Here is a 23,722-nt window from a genome sequence, read left to right as displayed (position 1 = left end):
TCCGCAGATACCTAACAATGACCTTCACCTTCTAAATAACATGTCTTGGCGAAACGGGATCTGACAGATCAGACGAACACAGCACAGAGGAAAGTGATTTACAAAAAGCAAGATGTCATTTAAAACGCTACCTTTACTATTTATAAACCTTGGCGGGGAAATGATTTATATATTAGATCAACGATTGCGAGCACAGAATATAGCAGATGAAAAAGCGAAGAAAGGTAAGTTGTTTTTGGCCTAGAACTGCTGTACTGTAGGATATTTGAATTCCATAAGGCCATCAGTACATGTACGTCCTGACATTTTTCTAGTATTTTCATTGTATCTACCAATGTATAACAAGTTTTTGAGTATTGTTTAGCCTAACCCTATTGAACTGATACAATTAAGAAAAATCGTGAACTTGTCACTTATATTTGTCCGCCTGACAAGAATGTACAATGCATTTGTATTCTACCAGAAACACATAACAAGTTATCCTAGTAGGCCTACAGTACGTTTCTGATTCTACATAAGTTTGTTCAGTAGGCCTACAGTCAGTATTCTCGCTGCATATTGGTTATTCATCAGAATGATATGAACCCATAATTTACATTGAAATCATAACAAGCTGCAGATAAAGTGATGGAATGTAAAATCACTTGGATTATATACATGTAGTGTCAGGGACACTTTGATTGTTGATCTGTTTTACATGACGTATTATTATTTCATAATTTATACATTATATAATTACTAAGGATCTCATTTCATATGAGATTTTATGAAATAAGTCTTTGGGAATTTTTATTTTTTTTTAATTTTATTTTTCTGAGCCTAATTGGCAAGCAAAAATTAAAACTTTGGGAGGAGTTTCCTAAATCTCCCATTTATATCAACACAAATTTCAAGATACTATTTATATCACATAAATATACAACAACCTAAATGTAGCTATAAACAATTCATATTGTACTTGAACAATCATTGTGGGCATACATCACATGTACATGTATTGTAATTATATGCATGTCAGTCATTTGTCATCCATGGTCATAATCACCTGAAGAGAATTTTAACAGTTTGGTTTGGTTTGTTTAGTTTTACGTCCTATTAACAGCTACATTTACTGTCAGTAATACATTACCAATAGACATGTGGTTGTGTTTCAAATACATACCTAATCACAGGGCCTTTTTTGCACTGTATTGGGAATAGGGCCTGTGGCTTTGGGGAAATGAGTTACAAAATAATTTTTTTTTTTAAATTAAAAATTATGCAAACAAATTCATAATGAATGTGATAATTTATTTCGAGCATACTAGCTAAACAATTATGTATCTCTCTGAAGCAAATACAAGCTATTTAATTACTAAAGCCTTAACTGACTTACAATTGGTTCATTCAAAATATTTGGATAAGTTTTCAAGATACAGTCAAACAGCTGAAGACCGCTCAAGGGACAAAGAAAAATGGTCTTTGTAGCCAAGTGGTCTTTAGGGCATATTGTGTTGAAATTGACCATTTGGGATGCTGAGAAAGTGAGAGGTTTTATTCAGCAGAGAGGTGGTCACTCAGACAGGTTTAATTTGACTGCATTGACTTTGGAAAAAAAATCAAGGTTTCAATTAGAAAATATACAAAATGTACATGTCATCATATGTTTTAATGTGACATGCTGTATCAGTTTGAAGAACTTTTAGTCTACTTTCTGTCTTCTTTCTTTCAGTTCTACATGACATTATTGCAACAATGTATCACAAACGATTTATGGAGGAATTGTTTAAGCCTCAGCCCCTGTATTCCAAGAAGGCTATGAGGACAGTGTTTGACAGACTAGCTCATGCATCCATAATGAGGCTAAATGCTGCTAGCATGGACAAGGTAGGCAGAATTATGTAATTACCTGTATACATTATTTTGAAATGATATGAAGAAGATTATGAAATGAAATGGGGTGTGGGGGTTAAGGGATTGGGATGGGGTGTAATGATGGCACCCTCCTGTTAAATATATCAGTATATTTATTGTGTCCTTACTCCTTATCCCATTCTGTCATATAATTACATGACACATTGATATAATGGAAGCAGGAGTCACACAGGCATTTACATCTTATAGACTTCACTAGCTAAGCAGATTCATACAGTTTTCAAAACCCAAATGTTTAAAAATCAAAAATCAAATAGTGACGTCAATGCTTAATTATTTATCTTCAAATTGAAGGTATTTTTCATATTATATATGTATATATTAAATTTGAAGAAAAACCCTAACGGACGAAATCTATAAGAAATAAAAACAATAACGACTGACTAGTGAGCGTTTTTGCCCCATTCAAGGGAGTTCTTAAGACTGTTTATTGAAGACATATTATGACGTCATAGTTCATGACGTCATTTGCTAAGAGACAAGATATAAGCAATCAATGAGGAAGAATACAAAGAATACAATGTCGGATTAATTAAAAGACAAAACATGAAAATATAAAAATATTTCCTGCGCTCGGCAGGATTCAAACACGCCATGTGCTAAGCAAAAGACAGTGCCATTAACCGATTGAGCTACATCTACACATATCATAATACACTTTCGAAAAAAAGTACCATGAAGTCAAAATCCAACTTTAATGTTAAATACAACAAAAATAGTTCAGAAACAGGTTGAATGGATGAGCACTGTTCAAACTAGGTTTGAGAAGTCTGATTAATTCAGATTCCTTAGCCTCGTGTTTGACAATATCCGCATCATTTATCTGATATAAAGGGGACATTTTGAACTCTCCTTTAGAACATTCATATATATGTTTACTTACAGGTAAAAATCGTAAATGATCAGTTCGTATTTGCTGTCTGTGCACTGTCATTCTTGTACCTAACTCTGTATCCGTTTGACCGATATAAAATTTGGAGCATTTACCATAAATCATTATATATATCACGTTACTAGATCTACAATTCATATTCTTTTTTACTTTGAAAGTAAAACCAGTTTTTATTGTTATTTCACTTCCTTCTACAATGTACTTAAAAATCCCACAACGAGGAGTGTGACACTTAGACACACAACCATTAGACTATGTATATATATTGATTGATTCAAAATTATTGATTAAAGTAAAATGATTATGCGGTCATGCTTTTCTTATTTTATTGCCTTTTTTCTCTCTTCAATTTCAATTCTTAATTGGTTTGACAAGCCTTTGTGACTTGTAAATGATTAAATCTAATTATACAGATCTAACGGGAATTATAGCAGCAAATGCAATATTGATGATTACCAGATACCTGCGTGTGTAAATGGTATTTTCTGGGACAGTTTTAATAACATATACCAGTATTTTATAATTTAGTCACATGTTCCTCTGTGAAAGAAAAGAAACTTTAGCTAACCTGTCAAGGATTATGATTTAAATGAGATACCGTATTTGCCATGATTAAATCCTAGAGCACTTAAAAATTATAACAAATAGGGTCCTGATTAGGGAAGCAAACTAAAAGTTTTGAAAGAAATAAGTTTACTCTAAAAATGTCCATCATGTCTTTTAAACTCTTTTTGTGCTCATAGCACATTAATCTGCCACAGTAAATACCCTATGGAATGGCTTTTAATTCTGTCATTTGAGATGCATACAGTATTACATCGTGATTCACAAGTTCATGTAATATGAGATACAATGCTATATTATATACATGGTGCTCTAAGTCATTCACATAAAGAATTTGCCAATCCTTCAATTATTTAGATCCTTGCTTCAGAGAAGTAGGCATTTAAGCCCCATATAGTAATCACTATGTCCGCCTGTCTGTCCGTCTGTTTGTTCTCAATTGTTTTCCAGAAATTTTCTTGAAAAGCAATTGAATATTAACTGTTTTGAAATTGCATATGGAAGTAGTTATAGATGATAGTGCATGTATGTAGATGTTGCAATAGGGTCTGAATTTCCCTGAAAAATTCAAGATGGTCACTGATAATGACCCCTTTAAATTTTAAGATTGGTATAAAGGTTATTTTTTTGGACAATGTATATCATATGCATGGTTATAATAGTTTTGAAGATGTCTAGATATCCAAAATTGCTTTAGTGGATCGTAAAGGGATCGAAAATTGGTATTGAGGGTTGTTTTGATCACTTAAAGGTTTATGGAAAAGTTTCTTTTGGTTGCAAGAATAAAAATGTCTGCCTGAGCCAGTACATTTCATTTACTGCAACTAAAGGGTCAACGTAGAGGAGAGCAGAATCTTTTCTGGTAGTTATTAGTTTTCTACCTACCTACCTTTTCTAAATAAAGAAGATGAAATGCCTGTTATCATTATTAGCAAGTTGATCTTTAAATATTTGAAGGGATTGCCAAATACTCATCCGGCAAATGAAAAGTATAAGATTGAGACGATTGTGCATGTAACAGCAAACATTTGTCACTGATACAAATACAAACTGTAGAGTGGTTGTCATGTTATGTGTGTGTATATCTTGTAATACTGGCTGAAGTATCTGCTGATGTATGTAATAATCAATAGGAGCTATATAGGGAGACATGTTAATCAGTGATAGCTGAGTATATATATACTCGACCGTAATCATGCATATGATAGCTGTCACATGGGATTACTCTCGGGATTAGGTCTGGTTGTTGAACTTTATATCTCATACTCATATTATCAGAACGATTGGTGCTTGATACACCAATATAAACAGTGATTTGTTGATAATACACATCACTTATAATTAAACATCATAGAAAACACCACAGCATATATTTTATCAGCAGACTGCAGTGTTTTTCCTGGGTATTTTGGGAAATTGCCACCTGGTAAAAATTGGGAATTTTTGTGCGATAAAAGTAGGAAATTGGGAAAAATTTTAAGTGTTTATGGAAATTTTGGAAAATGTAGAAATAAACAATTAATGAATTATATGCTTCTCTAAGAATCATTGTAAGAATGTCTACTAAAATACAATATTCAGACTTGGAATTTCCAGATTTTTTTTGTTTCGTCACACAAAATACACTTCAACTCACTGATTTGGGAAATTTAGACATAGATTTGGGAAAAAATAACAAGAAATATAATTGGGAATGGGGCCGAATTTCGGCCCCAAATATATAGAGAGGAAAAACACTGGACTGAAAATGCTGTGTTATATTTGGATTCTTTGATGGTAGTATTAAATCATGATGACATCACAGGCCAATTTTTTTTACAAGTGTCACTTTTTAAGAATCTTAGTACCTTAAATTTACTAACAGTGACCAACAATAGGGCTAAAGTAGGTGCCTGCATGACAACTGCGATCTGATACAATAGATAAATGAAATACAAAGTTTAGTCATCATCACTTGCGCAAATTTTATAAATTCTGTACTTTAGTCTGACATTACATGTCCGAGATCAAAATCTTATAAAGTAACATGTTTCGTGTAATAATGGTAGCTTCAATTATTGACACGCAAAATGTTTCAATTTCTTTAAAAAAATTGACAACCATTGCTGTACTAGTTGCAGGCAGATGCAGGCTCATTTGAACAATTGCATGTAAAATATGAAAAGCATGATTTATGAAGGGAAGGATTTTTAGGGGAAAGGGGTATAAGTTGACCAAGATGATACTCAGACTGTTCTTGTAATTAATTGAGCTAATCTGGTCATTTATGAATAAGAAACCAAGTCCAATCCCTATAAATATTATAGTTGATATTTCTTTTTCAGCTGTATGATTTGATGACAATGGCATTCAAATTCCAAGTGTCGCTGAGTTTGCGCCCTAAAGATATAATCCTTACCACCCTGAACCATATAGATGCCATAAAGAGCCTGCTAGATGGTGCTCCACATGTACAACAACAGGTCGACCATGTCTACCGACTTCTTATTGAGGTAACATTGTTAAATATTATATTAACCTGAAGTTAGTGCCGAGGACAGTACAAATTTGATTTTCAATGTGGCAAATTAGCAAATATCTATATATGAAGTATATGATATATTATGTATTGGAGAAAATTGTTGTTTCATATTAAAGTAAGTACAATTAATGTTATGTGTATGAGCTAACAATAAATTACAAATTCCCAGTGATGTTTTACTTTATTCATAATTCAGAAAATGATCAAAATTTTATCTGTAGCTAATTTTATTCAACACAGCCATTATTGTTTTAAGTAATAATACTGGATAATTTTAGTTGAGTAATAGGAGGGATATTTACCTATACAATTTCAAATACCTTGATAGAAGAATAAAGTGATGCTTATAATATGGTGCTATGGTAATTTGAAGTCTTAAAAATCTGTACACAAATCTTATTCTTGAAATCTTATCAGAACACCACATCAACAGTTCCTCACAGTTTCCCCCCGTCCCATTCCATTTCTATTAAATTTCACACACAAATGTTTGTTATCCAACCATCTTACAAGTTATTGAGTATCGTCACTGTATTAACAATAGAAACAGATAATACATGTATATAGCAAAAAGGTGCCACCTCTGACATTGACATTAATATAATGACATCTTATTACCGTTATAGTCCTTCACATAGGGGATACTGTGCCCCAATGGCTAACCTGTCAAGCATTCTATCTGTGCCTATGTGAGGCAGTCACCCCATCTTCCCCACTGGTCAATGGTTTTTATCTGGGAACTCAAGTTTTCCTTGCATCTAACCCCATCCTCACTCATGTACCACCTTTGTAGAAGAGAATACTGTTCTGCTGGTCAACTCTCATGCTACTAAAATTGTTGATCTATATATAATCATATTTATGTGGTTCCATTACAATTTACAAATTCCCCAGCGTATGTAGGTTTGAGATGTGAAAGCACATTTCAGTGTAATCTGATTAAAAATTAAATCCTTTTGATATAATAGCTGCCTAGACGAAGGACCTTATATCCATTACATGTACATTAGAGCTTAGATTTAGTGTTATTGATAGTTGCAAAATGACCAGGGTTAAGTGTCGGTTATATGTGAATAATCATCAAGGAACTAGCATTGACATACTGCAAACGTATACATTTTTAGTGGTAATTTTATTTTAGCACTGATCTTAATTTCACATGTATACAGTACACAGAGTATTAGGACATTAGGTATCTTTGGGGAAGTTATTTGGAAAAAAGAGACTATGCACAGTAGCTAAGTGGTTGATAATATTGTTCTTATATCTGGGTTCTAAGTTAGATGGTACCTATATGGGGCAGTACCAGAGTACTTCACTTTTAAAGCTCGGCACATCCTTATAAAGACCCTGAAAGTTAATAACACATAAAACAAAACAAAAACACCTACTCCACTTGATCTTAAAGTATAAACTAAGGACAGTTGCAGAGACTTTCAATAGGCCATATAAAATATCATTGTGACAATTGTTTCAAGGTTATGTGAAATGAAAAAGTAGGTTGCTGTTACTTTGGTTTCAATACAATTCGACCATGATCCAGCTGGAAACCATATTTTCAACTGCTTGTCACCAGACATTTTTGTAAGCATAAGACTTCATGATTGACTGAGACATTCAATAATGGGTCATTGATTCTGTAAATAGAAAGTGACAGAAATTAGGATATACAGAGGATTCCACTTATTTGAATAAGTCATTTTCCAGAAGAAAATATTCAAATAACCGGAGTATTCGAATAGGCGGAGATGTAGTACCACTTTACGTGATGTGTTTCCCATAACTTATATATACATCTAAAACCATTTCATAGAGATAGGGTTTAGTATCATGTGTAATGCCTTTAATGTTTAAACTATTCTCAATACCCTATTCCAAAATAATCCTGGACTAACGAGTGATATTTATTCTTTACATTGCAGACGTTTGGATCTCTATCACAAGGAGAATTCCAGCTTATACGACAGACATTATTAAACTTCTTTCAAGACATGCACATAAGAGTAAGTTATATTGATTAATTCTTAGACTATTAAAGTATTTATGGTTGATGGAAAGTACTACTACATTTGTAGTAGTAATTCAATTATACAATTTCAAACAAAGCTTACATAATTACTGTATTGTCATTTGCTAAATTTAATTTGTGATAATTGTTGTTACTTTTACAGTAGATCTAATAGTTTTTCATTGAAACTAAACCAAAATTATATAAAAGTGTTGATAACAGGTTATAAATTATAACATACTGTTGAGTAATTAAAATAAAAACATGTTCTGAACCTGTAATAGGCTATACATTATGATTATCAGATTAAACTACAACTATAGATAAAGGAAGTTCAATACCCTGGCATCTTAAATATTTTTAACTTTGCCTAAACCACTAATGAAGCATATGTCTTATTTTATTTCAAAATAGGTATCTATATTCCTGAAAGACAAAGTACAGAACAGCAATGGTAGATTTGTGTTACCAACAAGTGGTACCCTACCCTGGGGGACAGAATCACCGGGGGTTATAAGGTGAGTGATACACAACCATAGGGGACAGAATCTCCGGGGGTTATAAGGTGAGTGATACCCTACCCTGGGGGACAGAATCACCGGGGGTTATAAGGTGAGTGATACCCTACCCTGGGGGACAGAATCTCCGGGGGTTATAAGGTGAGTGGTACCCTACCCTGGGGGACAGAATCACCGGGGGTTATAAGGTGAGTGATTCCCTACCCTGGGGGACAGAATCACCGGGGGATATAAGTTGAGTGATACCCTACCCTGGGGGACAGAATCACCGGGGGTTATAAGGTGAGTGGTACCCTATCCTGGGGGACAGAATCACCAGGGTTATAAGGTGAGTGGTACCCTACCCTGGGGGACAGAGTCACCGGGGTTTATAAGGTGAGTGATACTCTACCCTGGGGCCGGGGGACAGAATCACCAGTGGTTATAAGGTGAGTGGTACCCTACCCTGGGGGACAGATTCTTCGGGGGGTTATAAGGTGAGTGGTACCCTACCCTGGGGGACAGAATCACCGGGGGTTATAAGGTGAGTGGTACCCTACCCTGGGGGACAGAATCACCGGGGGTTATAAGGTGAGTGGTACCCTACCCTGGGGGACAGAATCACCGGGAGTTGTAAGGTGAGTGGTACCCTACCCTGGGGGACAGAATCACCGGGGGTTATAAGGTGAGTGGTACCCTACCCTGGGGGACAGATTCTTCGGGGGTTATAAGGTGAGTGGTACTCTACCCTGGGGGACAGAATCACCGGGGGTTATAAGGTGAGTGGTACCCTCCCCTGGGGGACAGAATCACCGGGGGTTTTAAGGTGAGTGGTACCCTACCTTGGGGGACAGAATCACCGGGGGTTATAAGGTGAGTGGTACCCTACCCTGGGGGACAGAATCACCGGGGGTTATAAGGTGAGTGGTACCCTACCCTGGGGGACAGAATCACCAGGGGCTATAAGGTGAGTGGTACCCTACCCTGGGGGACAGAATCACCAGGGGCTATAAGGTGAGTGGTACAATATTTTGGGGAATACATGTAGAATAAATAGGTGTTTTGAGATGACATTCAGAGCAAGGAGTGTTGGTACGTGTCAGAACTGCTCTATGTATAAGATGTTGAATTGATTGCAAAAAATACATCTAAATCTATACCAGTATGTGTTTTGTTAAACATGTTTTTGTTAGTTATGTAGAGTTTACTGCTAGCTCTGTTTCTTTTTGTTCTTCATCTGATACTTAACTCCAAAATTAAAGTGTAAAGTCTTGTCCAAGGGGTAACTTTTGAAATATGTTAAAAAGAAATAAACTGCTCGAGGAAACTTGTAGTATACCTGAATCATGCATGATAATATACTTATGCAAGTGCACTTTGATTTAGTGGCTGGCCTAAATGTAAGAGGTAAAAAATGCTAGGTTGAAACACTAAAATTAGAGCAATTCTGTACCAAAATCAGATAAAATTGAGCCTATATATCAATTTGCTTGTATTTCAATACATTGTTATTGTAATCAATTACTCAAAAGGTTTCTTATTCATTTATTTATTCTAATCTAATATTCATTATGACTGCAGAAATAATGATTTTATATATGATTTACATTTTATTCAGTTTTCCCACCAATACAATAAATTTAATGTACTATACAAATTTTGATGATCCTTTTCGTAGCACTTTCATATTTTCTAGATTTTTATTTATATTTTCATTCTTCCATACAGAAATAATGAACTTGATGTGTCAATTACAATGTATAAATTATCAAGGCATCATTACCTTACCAGTGTAATTGGTATATATTACCATACAGTGGCTGATCAGAGATCTCTTATCAACTAGATGTCTTAGGCTGAAAATCACATATTAATTTAGCTGTCTGTATCAGTAAGAAGCTGGGCAGTCTGAGTATTATTGAGGGATCCTTTGATATAGGTCGTGTTAATGGGCTGTGTGTGATAAGAAGCTTTTTTAGAACCCGGTACTGGTAACTATAGCCACTACACAGACCTATATATACAGCAGTATTGATCTCTGTTTACCTTGCCTGATTAAATGAATGATGACAGAAGAACCATCTCATTACCATGCCAGCACAAAGGCATAAATGGCTCATATCATCTCATACTGTCTATAAAATAGGGCCGAGGTGTCGATTTCACAGAACGTTCTGTTTATCACAACAAATTCAAATAATGCCATTGCCTTTGTTATGTAAATAAGTAAAAATGGTACATCTGTGTGTATAGAGTTAGTATATGTACATGTACATGGTCAGCTTCAATGATGCAACTGGTATTATAGATAAAAAAGTATGTGACGACAGTTATGACTAATATTTATATCTGGAATCAAATGCAAAAATTAAATCAGATTTTGGAATTGATACCGTATTTGATAAGGTATAAGCGCATGCTAATCAATAAAAAGCTCTCTGCCCATTTTATTAAATATTTTGCAACCCAATAAGACCAACATCAGAAATTTTGTAGTCTACTGATCAAGGAAGCTGATCTGACTTGATCATGATGAAAAACATCAGGGAATATTATTGATCAAAGTTTTTGGCATAACAATAGAACATCAGGTACACCACATCAAAAGACATCCAATTATACCTGAGCTTTAATTAACTGTAGTGTTATAGGTATGTGTACACAGGTGTGTTTTGTTAGGTGTATTGATTTATCTGATAATCCTGAAGCTGGGAAGTATGATGAAAGTTTACCTGGTTTAACAGATCAATTTATGAATGAAAACATCTTTTCATCATTTGTTTATCAAAAGCTTATTGTGGAAAAAAAACTTAACTGCAGTTATCTATTGTTTTGTAATCAATAGGTTGATATGATCAAACATCAAAAGTCACAAATATCTGTTACCATTGTCAATATACTTAGCTCGAGCCCTGTCCCTTGTAATCTAGCTTCTCAGCAGATGAAATTTGAAACATATAATATATAGAACACCTCTTAATGACACAGCTAATTTAATGCTCTGTCATTAAATTGGGGGAGGGGGCAAATTTGATGTTAAACAATGTCCCTTGCATCCAGTCACATCCTGTTACATCCCATCCAGCTATATGGATGCATTGAGGTGAGATGTATTTCCTATTTTGAGGTTACATTTACATTTCTGTCCAAGAGATATTACTTGTTATAATTTATGATAAAGGTATGTTGGCCAGAATTCAGCTATATTTATATCAAGTCAAAATGTGATCTCTTTAACTAAAATTTGAGATAATCTGGATAGCATTTAGAATGCAAACTGAATATGTGTTTTTGTCTTTATAAGATTATCCATATGGGTTCCCCAATAAAGTTGTGCATTGGCCATGAACAAACAACTTACATTTACAGTAATTGATATATACATTTTGAACTTTCACCTACCTGTTACATCCACTTGCATTCACTGACCAGGCCCATAGCTATATTGTAAGAGCTGTAATCTAAATTATCTTCTTTTTAGCATACAGTTCTTTTATAAAATTTTCTAAATGAATTATTATCAATATAATATAATCACATTAATACATCATTGTAATCCTGAATCATTTTCAATCCAACAATATTGCTAAGGTTATCTCCCTTTGCAGGGTTATTACCCTTGACTGACTACGGTATATATCATTGTAATCCTGAATCATTTTCAATCCAATAATATTGCTAAGGTTATCTCCCCTTGCATGGTTGTTACTCTTGACTGACTATACATGTATATCATTCAATAGTCCTTTACCTGTATATTATTCTACATGATAATTATCTATTTTCAGGCTGTATGGTCCAAATGGCGCTGTAAGAAATACTTCAAATTTCCCAGTGAATGGCAACTTTGTTCCTGCTCTACAAGAAGGCTCCTTTGATATCAAGGGGAACCGTGTCACCAAATTAGGAACAAATATGTGAGTTATAATTCTATAGGTTTATTACAATTAAAGACATGTAGCACAAGGATTCAGAATTTACATGAAAATACATAAGATCAGAGTAGAAGACACAGAATTTGAAATATTAGTAGCTCATGATCAGTATGAGAGTATGAGCTATATAGCTCTGAATAACGTAGTGTTAGAAGAAAACAGCATGAGTCGACAAATATGAGCTGAAACACAATAAATCTAGTTAAGGCCTGATAAAGGAAAATAAAAGTTCATATTTAGGATTTATTTTATCATTATATTCAATAATTTGGTAGTAGTTTAAGTTTAATATGATTTGATTTTAAGAAAAAAATAGCAGGATATGCACAAATTATTATAACTCTTGACATAACTTATCCTGTAATGTTTATAGGTACAGTGTAGTAAGAACTGTGGAGACGATGAGCTCTGGAGCACCAAGACAACAACAGGCCAATGTAGTCTCAGATATTGTAAGTCATAGAATCATTCATGGTGTAAAGCTAAAATGTATATTGATGAAAATTGTGTAATAATACCGGTATATGGAAATTTTGCAAATTTTATGATTCAATTATTATTATATCATAATTGAAAGCAAGAGTTTTGAAAAAGTTTACAAATTATTGTAACTAATAAAGATATGTTTTGCTGTTTAATGATTGAAAAATGTAAAATAACAAATTTACATTCTGTCAGATTCATTAAAATCTAAATGTTTGTATTGTTATTACAGCAAGCAAAGGTTAAGCTATGAGGAAAAACACCGGTTATGTTTGCAAGGCCAAGGGAAAAAAGTGGAAAAAAATTAGGGTCAGGGGTAAAAAATTAGGGTCGGTCGGGTAACCCTAAACAGACATTTTTAGCTCACCTGGTCCAAAGGACCGAGGTGAGCTTATGGGATACCGCAGCGTCCGGTGTCCAGCGTCCGTCGTCCGGCGTCCGGCGTCCGTCAACAATCGACTTCTTCTCCATAACTGCTGGTCGGATTTCAATAAAATTTGACTGGTAGCTTCCTTATGGGCTACTAACTGAAAATTGTACAAATGATGGGGCTGACCCCATGGGGGCCTGAGGGGCGGGGCCAAAAGGGGTCGATTTGGCTATTTCCATATAAACGACTTCTTCTCTGAAACCAAGCATGGGATAGCACCCATAATGCAATGGTAGCATCCTTATAGGGTGGGGATTTAAAATTGTACAAATGATGGGGCTTACCCTCCGGGGGCCTGAGGGGCGGGTCAAATGGGGTCAATTTGGCTATTTCCATTTAAACGACTTCTTCTCTGAAACTAAGCATGAGATAATGCAATTGTAGTATCGTTATATAGGGTGGGGATTCAAAATTGTACAAATGATGGGGCTGACTCCCGGGGGGCTGAGGGGCGGGGTCAAAAGGGCTCAATTTGGCTATTTCCATATAAACGACTTCTTCTCTGAAACCAAGCATGGGATAGCACCCATAATGCAATGATATCATACTTATAGGGTGGGGATTCAAAATTGTACAAATAATGGGGCTGACCCCCCGGGGGCCTGAGAGGCGGGGTCAAAAGGGGCCAATTTGGCTATTTCCATATAAACGACTTCTTCTCTGCAACTAAGCATGGTATAGCACCCATATTGCAATGGTAGCATCCTTGTAGACTGGGGATTCCAAATTGAGCAAATGATAGGGCTGACCCCAGGGGGCCTGAGGGGCGGGGTCAAAAATGGTCAATTTCCATATAAATGACTTTTTCTCTGCAACTTAACATGGGATTGCGCTCATAATGCAATGGTTACATCCTTAAAGGGTTTGGATTCAAAATTTTGCAAATGATGGGGCTGACCCCCCCAGGAGCCTGAAGGGTGGGGTCAAAAGGGTTCAATTTAGCTATTTCCAAACAAACAACTTCTTCTCTGCAACTAAGAATGGAAGAGCACTTATAATGCAATGGTAGCATCCTTATAGGGTTGGGATTTGAAATTGTACAAATGATAGGGCTGACCCCCAGGGCCTTAAACGGCAATAGATGCGAGGTCAAAAAGGTCAATTAGGCTACTATTTTCATATAAGTTACTTTGTCTCTGAACCTATGTATTGGATAGCATATTTGTATGGTATCAATAGCATCATTGTATGGTTGTGATTCAAAATTAAACTTTGGGAGTCAATTTTGCTTATTTTTCTAATTGTCAGATTCTTGTGATAATTACTAACAAAAAACCAGGTGAGCGATACAGGCCCTCTTGGCCTCTTGTTTTTTTTTGCCCTAGCATATTTTCACTGACACTGGATATTACAAAATACATTTGAATAGTAGTGTGTTAACTGGTTGTAAAAGTCAATTGAAATAGGGTTGATTATTCAATTATTTTGTTTCATCAGGAATCCAACACCCCTGATCCTTTGGCCAAAGCCCAGCTAGATTTATTAAGTACCCTCATTGGAGGCAGAAAATCTGCTTCTAAACAGGAGATACGACTCAATCTGTTCAACAATGATAAGGAAGAAGAGTAAGTCACCACATGTATACTGACCATTGTTTATCAAACATTTGCATATATATATGTACTTCTTTTGTTTTACAATGTAATCAGTTTTGATAAAAATAATTTGTTCAAAAATTGTTTAATAAAATTGATTAATACAGTCACATTTAGATTCCTGTATGTGTTAGTTGTAAAAACTTAATTAAAAATATTAAATGTATTCTCTGCAGTTTAGATATGTGCTGAGAATAAATATCATTGTAAAACATACATTTTATGCCAATTTATGTTAGATAATACAGAGGTTTTATCTTTAACATTTTGTTTGTTAATTATAATGTGTTTCTGTTTCAGTGATGCTGCCGTAGCGTCCATGAAGCCCATAGAAATGGTAGAATCGAAAGTGGTTAAAATTGATGCCTCCAAGGTATGTGTAACATCTCCATTGATTATCTCCCTTCATATTACTCTTCAGTAGTTACACTTGATGCCTCATTGTTTTTATCATTGATTATATTATCACTGTTTATGTTTGTTTTCAATAGTTGAAAGTGATGCCTGAAGGTTTTATAGATATATGTATTCAATCAATTATTATTGCACTTTATACAGTCTAGTGTAGTTAAAATCAATGCCTTCAGGGTTTGTAAATTTGTCTTATCATTGATTTCTGCCTTTATTTCAGTTTAAAGCGATAAGCACATTTTGTGTATATTTGGATTGAATGATTATGTCACAAAATTGTAAAGTAAAAAAAGATGCAAGGATTCTTCACAATAAAACATTTGAAATTATTCTAGCTCTTATTGCTATTCTAGGAAACTTTGATTACATATAATTTATTGATGATTTCTCACTTGTATTGTTAATATGTCTTTATAAAAGCACTTGAGATTTGATTTATTTTACTTGTGGGTTTCATTACAGAAACAAAGAGGTGCAGAGTTGAATAAGATAATGGGCGAGCTTAACGTCCAAGACAGCGCATCTCATGATGACGATCTACTAGACCTTATGGACAGTGCATAAATTCTCTCACATTGGTGCCTCATCTTTGATCTCACGGAACTTTCAATTATACTTCGGCGTTATATAGGCAAGCCGTCAAAACCACAAATGATTTTAAACAGACACATGCCTAATATATTTATGTTATTGACTGATGTTTGGTTGTAGGATAAAGATACATATCTTGCAGACAAGTGTAATTAAGAGAAAAGATGGTTTATTTATACTAATGTTGTACATGAATTGGAAATCTTGTTAAATTTACTAGATATATCACTTGAACTTAATTATCTGTAAGTCATTGGGCCTTGGTACACTATACGTACTTTGATTTAGTCTGAGCATTGTAAGCCATACAAAAGTCGTATCAGTTTGAGATTATAGGTTCATATGTGAATCAGTTTTTTTTGTTGAAGTTTTGTCATGAACAACATACTTGACTATGTTTTGTAAAGAAACAGTATCTGAATGGAAGTTCTGTTGTTGCATCTAGCATTTACATGAATCTTTACTATAATGTATTTATAATTGTATCATCATATTGGACATGTTGGTTTTCCTAATGTATTGGGTCAGGTATCTTCAAACTTTAAGGTTCACCTCAATAGAACTGCACACACGCTTCTAGATTAGTCTTCATATTATGTTTTGCTGATTTTGATGGATTTGATGTTGAGGGCATATAAAGTATCCACCTTTGTATGTAATGAAGTGTCTAAATGATTTGGCTGTTCAGGCTCATGGGACTAATTCACGTACCATGTGATACCCAATAATGTTTGTGCGGGACTAGTATCTCCAGTTGTGATGGAACATAACTCTTTGTAATCTTCCTGCTGAAATGACGTTAGTCTGCGATAACGTCATTTGACGTCATTCCATCACCAATATAAACAATAGTCTAACGCAAACGTTATCGGGTATCACGTACCATTAGCCTGCACAGTATTGAGAGATCTGACATTATGTTTTAACTACTTCTTATTTCTATTTATAAATGATCCAATCAAATAAGTACCTTAATTAATATTTATTATTTATGGAAACTTATTTTAACTTAGAATCAAGTGAGTATAATCACTTCAAACCAACATGAATTCATAGTACCCATGTACAGATTTGTGTGTGAATATATACAGGGTATTTGCTCTTGCGATAGTGCAGACATCATGAATTTGTGAGAAAATTATGAAACAATTCCCTCATGTAAACTTACGATGATACTGCACATCAAAGTGACTCGAATCCATATTTCACTTTAGTGAGATAATTCCTCTCAATATAATACATGCAGTTTATATTAATTTTTTAATGTATTCACGTTATGGTAAACTCAGGCAATTGTTTATAGCTTAGGTAATTTATTAGGAAAGATTTCATGTCAGCCAAAATTAGATTATTTGTGATATTTTTGCATTTCTAGTTAATTTAAGGATACTTATCATGACATATTGTGATCTTGTTATTATGCTTTGAAGTGAATGTAACCTAAAAACTTTCCTACGATATGTACTTTGCTAGACAGTAATATGCAAATATGATGCTGAATTATGAGAAAACAGTTTGATTTTCATTGCCCAAAGAAATGACAAAACAAACTTACAATTCTTGCAACTCATTATGGCAAACATGATACAGTTTAAAAAACAAACGGAAATAATGGATGATTGAAATTTCCAAATATCACAGTATTCATGAACCAATGGTTTCATTTTGTCTCTTAGCTTATTCTTATAAAATTCTGCTAATACGGATTTTCCATGTACGTTAAAGACAAAATTTCACTACCTAATATATATATATACCGGTAGTGGATTTATAATGTATGATGTTTGTTAATTCTGATTTCTAGTATGTATGTCCTCAAAAGGAATATCTTGAGTGCAATTAAAAAATGTTGTTATGTCCGAGTGATAGCGTGTGTGAAGATTTAATCTTATATGTTTACTGTGGTAAAAGGTCTTTAAATAGGTATTTTACCTCATGTTTATAACTGTGATATTTTATGGATAGTTGATGGCTATGGTATATAGTGCTGTTGTGTTGTCATTGTTGAAAAGGAAAATATTGTGAATAATCTATATTAACAAACATTATGGTAGTATATAAGTAGTAAGTTTGTAACACACATGGCCTGCATGTTGTCATTGTTGTCACAAATCATTTGATTGATCATTCACCTTTCTTATCCCTTGTCATTATTATTATTTACATGACTATATTGTGTGCATGTTTTTTTCTTACAGTATACCAGTATCACAATTTATTTTGTTCTTTCCCAGACACAAAATTTAGTTTCCATAACATTCTGGTGTAGTTTTCATTAAAAGTAATCGGTCAATGACTTTAAATATCAAACAAAATGGTATCAAACAATAGCATGTAAACACAACATTTTATTCTTGCTCCAATATGTTCACTTCAAATATATGTTCCACCTTAACTTATGCACTATCACATACATGGACTCCCACCTACTTATATAAAGATGTATGTAAAATAATATGTATTTTGACAAGCTAGTACACAGAGTTTGGTTTAGTATACAAGGAATATGTATGTGAAAATCAAAATTTTTATGAAAATGAAAAAATGCCAATATTATCGAATACACACAGGTATTTCTTGTGAAATTTGATGGATAATGGCAAAATCTTTATCAATAGAGTATTACTTGCAGTTTTATTTACTGGTATACTTATATAAGGCCTATCATTGTTAATGTGGTAAATTTATAATGTGCCTTAAGCTTGTCTAATGTTCGAGCCTTTTGTACCAGAAACATATATACATAGAGATTGGAAACTCCTTCTTTGTCTTTGTTGACAGGCATCGGGACCTCTGGTTTATAGGCATTTCCCCTTGGCTAACTACTTTTAAGTATATTGTTTTAAACATAATATTTTTGTATCAACTCAAGGTTTAAACATTATATCATTGTTTGATGTGACCAGTTTTCTCGATTGATGTTATTTAATATGATTTTTGAAAGCATGAAAATGAGCAATTTTACCTGGTTTTTCGAAAATCAGACATTCAAAATCGGAAGTGCATTTTGTTTTATTAAAATATAAGTTAAAAAAAAAAATTTCTATTCAAAATCGTACTCAAACCATCTGAAAATTACTTAACGTTTATAACATATCAAATTTATTTTGTTGTATTTAACTGTTTAAGAGTTTATCTAAAAACCCCTAAGCACATACAGAGGTACATCTGCCGATCGTAAAAATGGCGGAGTTGCCAATCTCTATGTATATATGTTTCTGTTTGTACTTACTGTATTTGACCCAACAAGCGCCAATGTTCCTACATATCAGCGCCCCTCCCTATTTTAGTCCTCAATTTCAATTGGTCATAATGCAGGCATAAATAAAGACCAAGACTGAATAGTTTAGCAATATTTTTGTCTATCAAGTACCTTTTCATTTTTTTTTCAATTTTTAAACGCCTTGGGCGCTTATTGGGTCAAATATAGTAACTAATTATGACATTAACCTTAATATGTGATCCTTAAATATCCTTGTTATTTCCTGCTTCTAACTTTGAACTTTTTCTTTAAATTACATTATACATGTTAGTGTATCTTTATTTCCGTGATTGTGTATTCACGTTACTATGTTTAAACATTTGATTATTTCCCCTATACCTACCCTTCGATTTCAACTATCAGAAGTATATACCTGTAACTACATGTATTTCGGTCATTCTGAACTAACAGTATGAAACAAAGGGAAGTAACTCCGATCAGAATGCTATTTAGGTATGAGTAGGTAAGGACATTGATGTATACCAATCCCTTCTTTATGGTATTCATATGTAAAGGAACTTATGTTTCGCAATCTGTGTGGAGTGTGGCATCCATTGTGTGGTTTGTGTGAAGGTTGTGCTGCATTCATCAAATTTCATTAAAACATTTATTGAAGATATCACAGTTTTCATATCACTATTTATTGGTTTCATTATTTTCTCAATGTTTAGTGCCAATTGGCGGTGAGTGACTGAAATAATATTACCATAGACAACAGAACAAATTGTATGCCGAGTTTGAATATTCGTTCTAGCAGTGTGAGAGATAAACATATGAGAATTCAGCTACCAGTATATGGAAAATACCTGTTGTAATTTTATTGATTATAAGAATCTGATCATGTATAGTGCTTTTAGTAAAGCAGGATGAAGGAGATCAATTTTAGTTTAGAATTAATATACATGTAGAGATCTGCTAGCGGCCTATGTATAGACAACAATTTACTAGTCGCAGTATATATCAAAAGCTTGTGCCTGTATATTTGTGTCCGTCCAAAAAGTTATCTGCGAGTGCTTGACTTATCATTTTGATACTATATTTTTCTATTTGTGGAATGCTTCATACAGTCATCTCTGTTTAAAAATGTTTTGAAACGATTTTATTGAGACATATCAATTTAACAGGAACCACCAATCACAAAAAAAACAGCTTAGTTGTATTAATTTTGAACATATTAATCAAGATGGATCACTCTTACTAGTGAAACAATAGATCTTTTATTGCTTTTCAGAAGTAGGACTACATGTACCAAGATTTACTCTTGAATTGTGTCATAATATGGCTGTCTCAATTATAATTCCAGATAATGTGTACTTTTGCTAATAATTGAAGGATTATTTGTTGCTTCATTGTGAAAAGTTTTTTCATTTGAAGAGAAATGCAATGTGATTATGTTATATCAAAATAATGGACTTTTGGTTATGGAAATATGGTTATGGTTTGTTAAAATGATCATATATTATTGTAATGTATACTATATTTCAAAATCTACTAATTAACTAAGATAAAACTATATATTTTGGCTTGGTGTTTATAGATTTTTAATTTTTAAAAACAATAGATTTACTGAGTACTTTTGTGCAATTTTTCCCAGATATTAAATACATCAATCACATTGTAATTGTACGACATGAATGTTGAGATTGGTATTAAATAGGTTCCTACACATGTCAATATATCTTTGTTATTCTTAGTTTTACATTACATTTCATAGGATTAAATTCAATCATCACATGATCCCACTTGTAGAGGCCACGCTCAGTGGGCAATGAAAATTCTGATCATGACTTACAAGGTTACTTAAAGAACTTTTAAACAGGAGATTTCCAATGTCCAATGTGATACAGATACAGATCACCTTCAACATCCATATAGGAAGGAAAAAGCTAATCACTTACTTCCTTCAGGGAGTTGATTTTTTATAGGGCCATTTTGTTTATTCGGAACAACCTGTTCGTACGTTGGTTAAAGTAATTATTTCAAGTGTAAATTCTGACGGACCTGCAGTTTATGATACAGGCCTGTGAGGGCTTTGTCAAAGCCGTCTGAAAACAATATAAAATCACCAGGCCGTCTTTAATTAATAAACGAACAACTAGGTCCAACCAGTCAAACCGTATAATCAAAAAACGGCCTAGGTCATCGTTCGTTGTCGTCCGCCATGCGTAAACTTTTCACATTTTGAATTCCTACTCCAGTTATACTGGTGCGATTTGGCTGAAACTTGCCTGAAATTATCCTGACAATTGGTCCCGACAAAGTGTTGTTATTTTTTGGGTCAATCCGAAATCCAAGATGGCTGCCGCCATCTTAAAAACACATTTTGAACTTCTTCTCAAGTTCTACCGGTCTGATTTGGCTGAAATTTGCATTGCGACATAACATAATCAAACAAATAAAAATGAAGGTAATAATGTTATATAACGGAAAGTTAATAATGCCCATCGCACTGACTGCTGTTTAGTGCTGCTTTAAAAAGTTTTACAAACATTTCCTTCTTGCATTATCTCATGGTTAAGTTCAAAACTGACATTTTGTGAAATGGATTTACCGTAGATAACCAATTTCCACAGGTATCTAAATGTTCACTCAATAGGGTTTCCTTGTGCTAGGAGTACATATTTGTTGTCTGTGTATACAAATTCTTTCTGACAGTGCATTTCCTATTTGTCCAATATAATGTTCGTTACAAGTAGTGCAGGTAATGCAGTAGATAATTGTTGCTTTTGCAATTTAAATTATTGTTTGGTTTTATTATTTTCCCATTTTTCAAAGTTAGTAATTGAAATACTGTTTGTAAAAAATCATGTCAGGTCCCTGTGTTTTTAGTGGTGAGGATATTGCTCAGCTCTAAATTTACCTTAATTGCAGGGAAATTCAATCTCTACTGTAGATTTTGAGAAAGAATGTGGAAGGCTAGAGATGAACTTTGACAGGTAATCATATCTTTCATAACAGTATATAATATACATTTGGAGTGTTCATTGATTTAAGGGGTTATGTCCCTTGGTAGAAACAATAAAATTCCCTCATCTACATGTACTTCCATAATATAACTTCATGTTAAATGATTTGTAGCACTTCCACTTCTGGAAGCTTCTTCTGTCAAGGAGTTGAGAAGAGCGCAAATTGAGTGGGCCTTGTGTAAAACTGCACTTGTGTTTAATATACAAAAATCAACTCTGATGTTTATTATAATATCAATGTAATTTAAACCACACATATTATTACCAGTAATTACATATACATTTAAAACTCTTTATGATAACATTGTTGTCTAATTAATATTTTATGTTGTCAAAATATTTTTTTGATTGAGATATTTGTTAATTAGTTTTGTTTACTGATATCTGATTATCTGAAAGTCATCTGCAATCTTTTCACTTCAAGTTGAAATTGATCCTGGACAAATGACAAGTTCACAAATACTTTTCATCCATCACTAGAACTTTCTTCTCTTTACGGAATCCTTCCATTGCTTGGGCAACTGCATCTTCAAACTTTTCAAAAGGAATGAGATCACTTTCTGGAGTCAGTAGTTTACCAGTTCTCATTAATTTGCACAAATCCTTATACATTGTCACTTTTTCTACAGAATGACTGTTTTGTGTATTCCATTGAGTGTTCCAATAACCTGCCAGACGTATTTCCTTGAAGATAAATGCACCAGTTGGAACTACAACAGGTTTCTTGGACATTCCACCGTATGTTACCATAATTCCATTCTGCCCTAAAAAGCGTGTCAGTTCAGTCGCACTTTTACCACCTACACAATTAAATGCCAATACTGGTGGTTTGGGTAAACTTGCAATAAAGTCTCGCATCTCTCTAGATGATGCGTACTCTTCTGTCATAACATATGTAGCTCCAAGATGTTTAAGGTAGCTAACCAACTGGTCACAATCGGGTCTATTTCTGATAATGTTTATAGTGGAAATTCCCCATTCTTTTGCCAACTGAATAACAGATTGTCCTACAGAACTGTTAGCACCATTCTGAATTACAATGTCTCCCTGTTTTACAGGGACAAAATCTTTAAGCATTCTATATGCTGTGCAAGGATTGACAGCTATTGTAGCTGCACCAAGAACAGAAATATCGTTGTCAATTTGCTGCACAGTTGCTTCCTCGCATACTGCATGTGTCCTCCAAGTGCCCCAGGCAGCATGAGCTGGTAACACCCAATCTCCCTTCTTCAAGTTTTTAACACCACTGCCTACATCGATAACTTCTCCAACCCCCTCATTACCGACAAGAGAAGGCAATGTTGGTCTAATGTGATATGTACCTTCTATCATATTGATATCGGACGGATTAATCGGAGCCATCATCATCTTAACGAGAATTTGAGAACTTGCTAATTTCTTCGGCAATGGGGAAAATTCTTTCCTTAAAACTTTCCTTGGATCTCCAAAATCTGAATAACTTATAGCAATAGACTCGGTGGTGTTGGCAAAACCTCTTACTTGATATAACCCTGCTCTAAACGATCCATTGTTATGAAAAAGATGAATACAGGACCGAAGCCGGTTAAATTTTTGCACCGCGGCGGCCATCTTTACATTTTTATTCGGAATCTCTTGGAACGTTGGATACTTTAAGTAGCAAGAGAACAGAAA

The 23,722-nt window shown here is 34.0% G+C and overlaps 2 protein-coding genes across 2 annotated transcripts; one reads left to right on the top strand and one right to left on the bottom strand.

Annotated features, from left to right (window-relative positions):
* The first annotated feature begins 27 nt into the window (after positions 1-27).
* LOC138328088 (protein OSCP1-like) lies at positions 28-20,777 on the top strand. The gene is made up of 10 exons (XM_069274705.1): positions 28-224; positions 1,712-1,866; positions 5,695-5,862; positions 7,814-7,894; positions 8,314-8,417; positions 12,185-12,313; positions 12,705-12,783; positions 14,682-14,809; positions 15,140-15,212; positions 15,713-20,777. Exons 1-10 carry the CDS (start codon positions 113-115, stop codon positions 15,812-15,814), a joined length of 1,131 nt encoding a protein of 376 aa, XP_069130806.1. The 5' UTR covers positions 28-112; the 3' UTR covers positions 15,815-20,777.
* A 1,512-nt stretch (positions 20,778-22,289) lies between these two features.
* On the bottom strand, positions 22,290-23,719 carry LOC138328045 (enoyl-[acyl-carrier-protein] reductase, mitochondrial-like). Its single transcript, XM_069274639.1, has one exon. The coding sequence runs from the start codon at positions 23,657-23,659 to the stop codon at positions 22,523-22,525; it is 1,137 nt and encodes a 378-aa protein (XP_069130740.1). The 5' UTR covers positions 23,660-23,719; the 3' UTR covers positions 22,290-22,522.
* Positions 23,720-23,722: the final 3 nt, after the last annotated feature.

This window comes from Argopecten irradians, chromosome 1 (assembly GCF_041381155.1).
Source record: "Argopecten irradians isolate NY chromosome 1, Ai_NY, whole genome shotgun sequence".
Classification (NCBI taxonomy): domain Eukaryota; kingdom Metazoa; phylum Mollusca; class Bivalvia; order Pectinida; family Pectinidae; genus Argopecten; species Argopecten irradians.
This window is presented reverse-complemented; position numbering and strand designations above follow the sequence as displayed.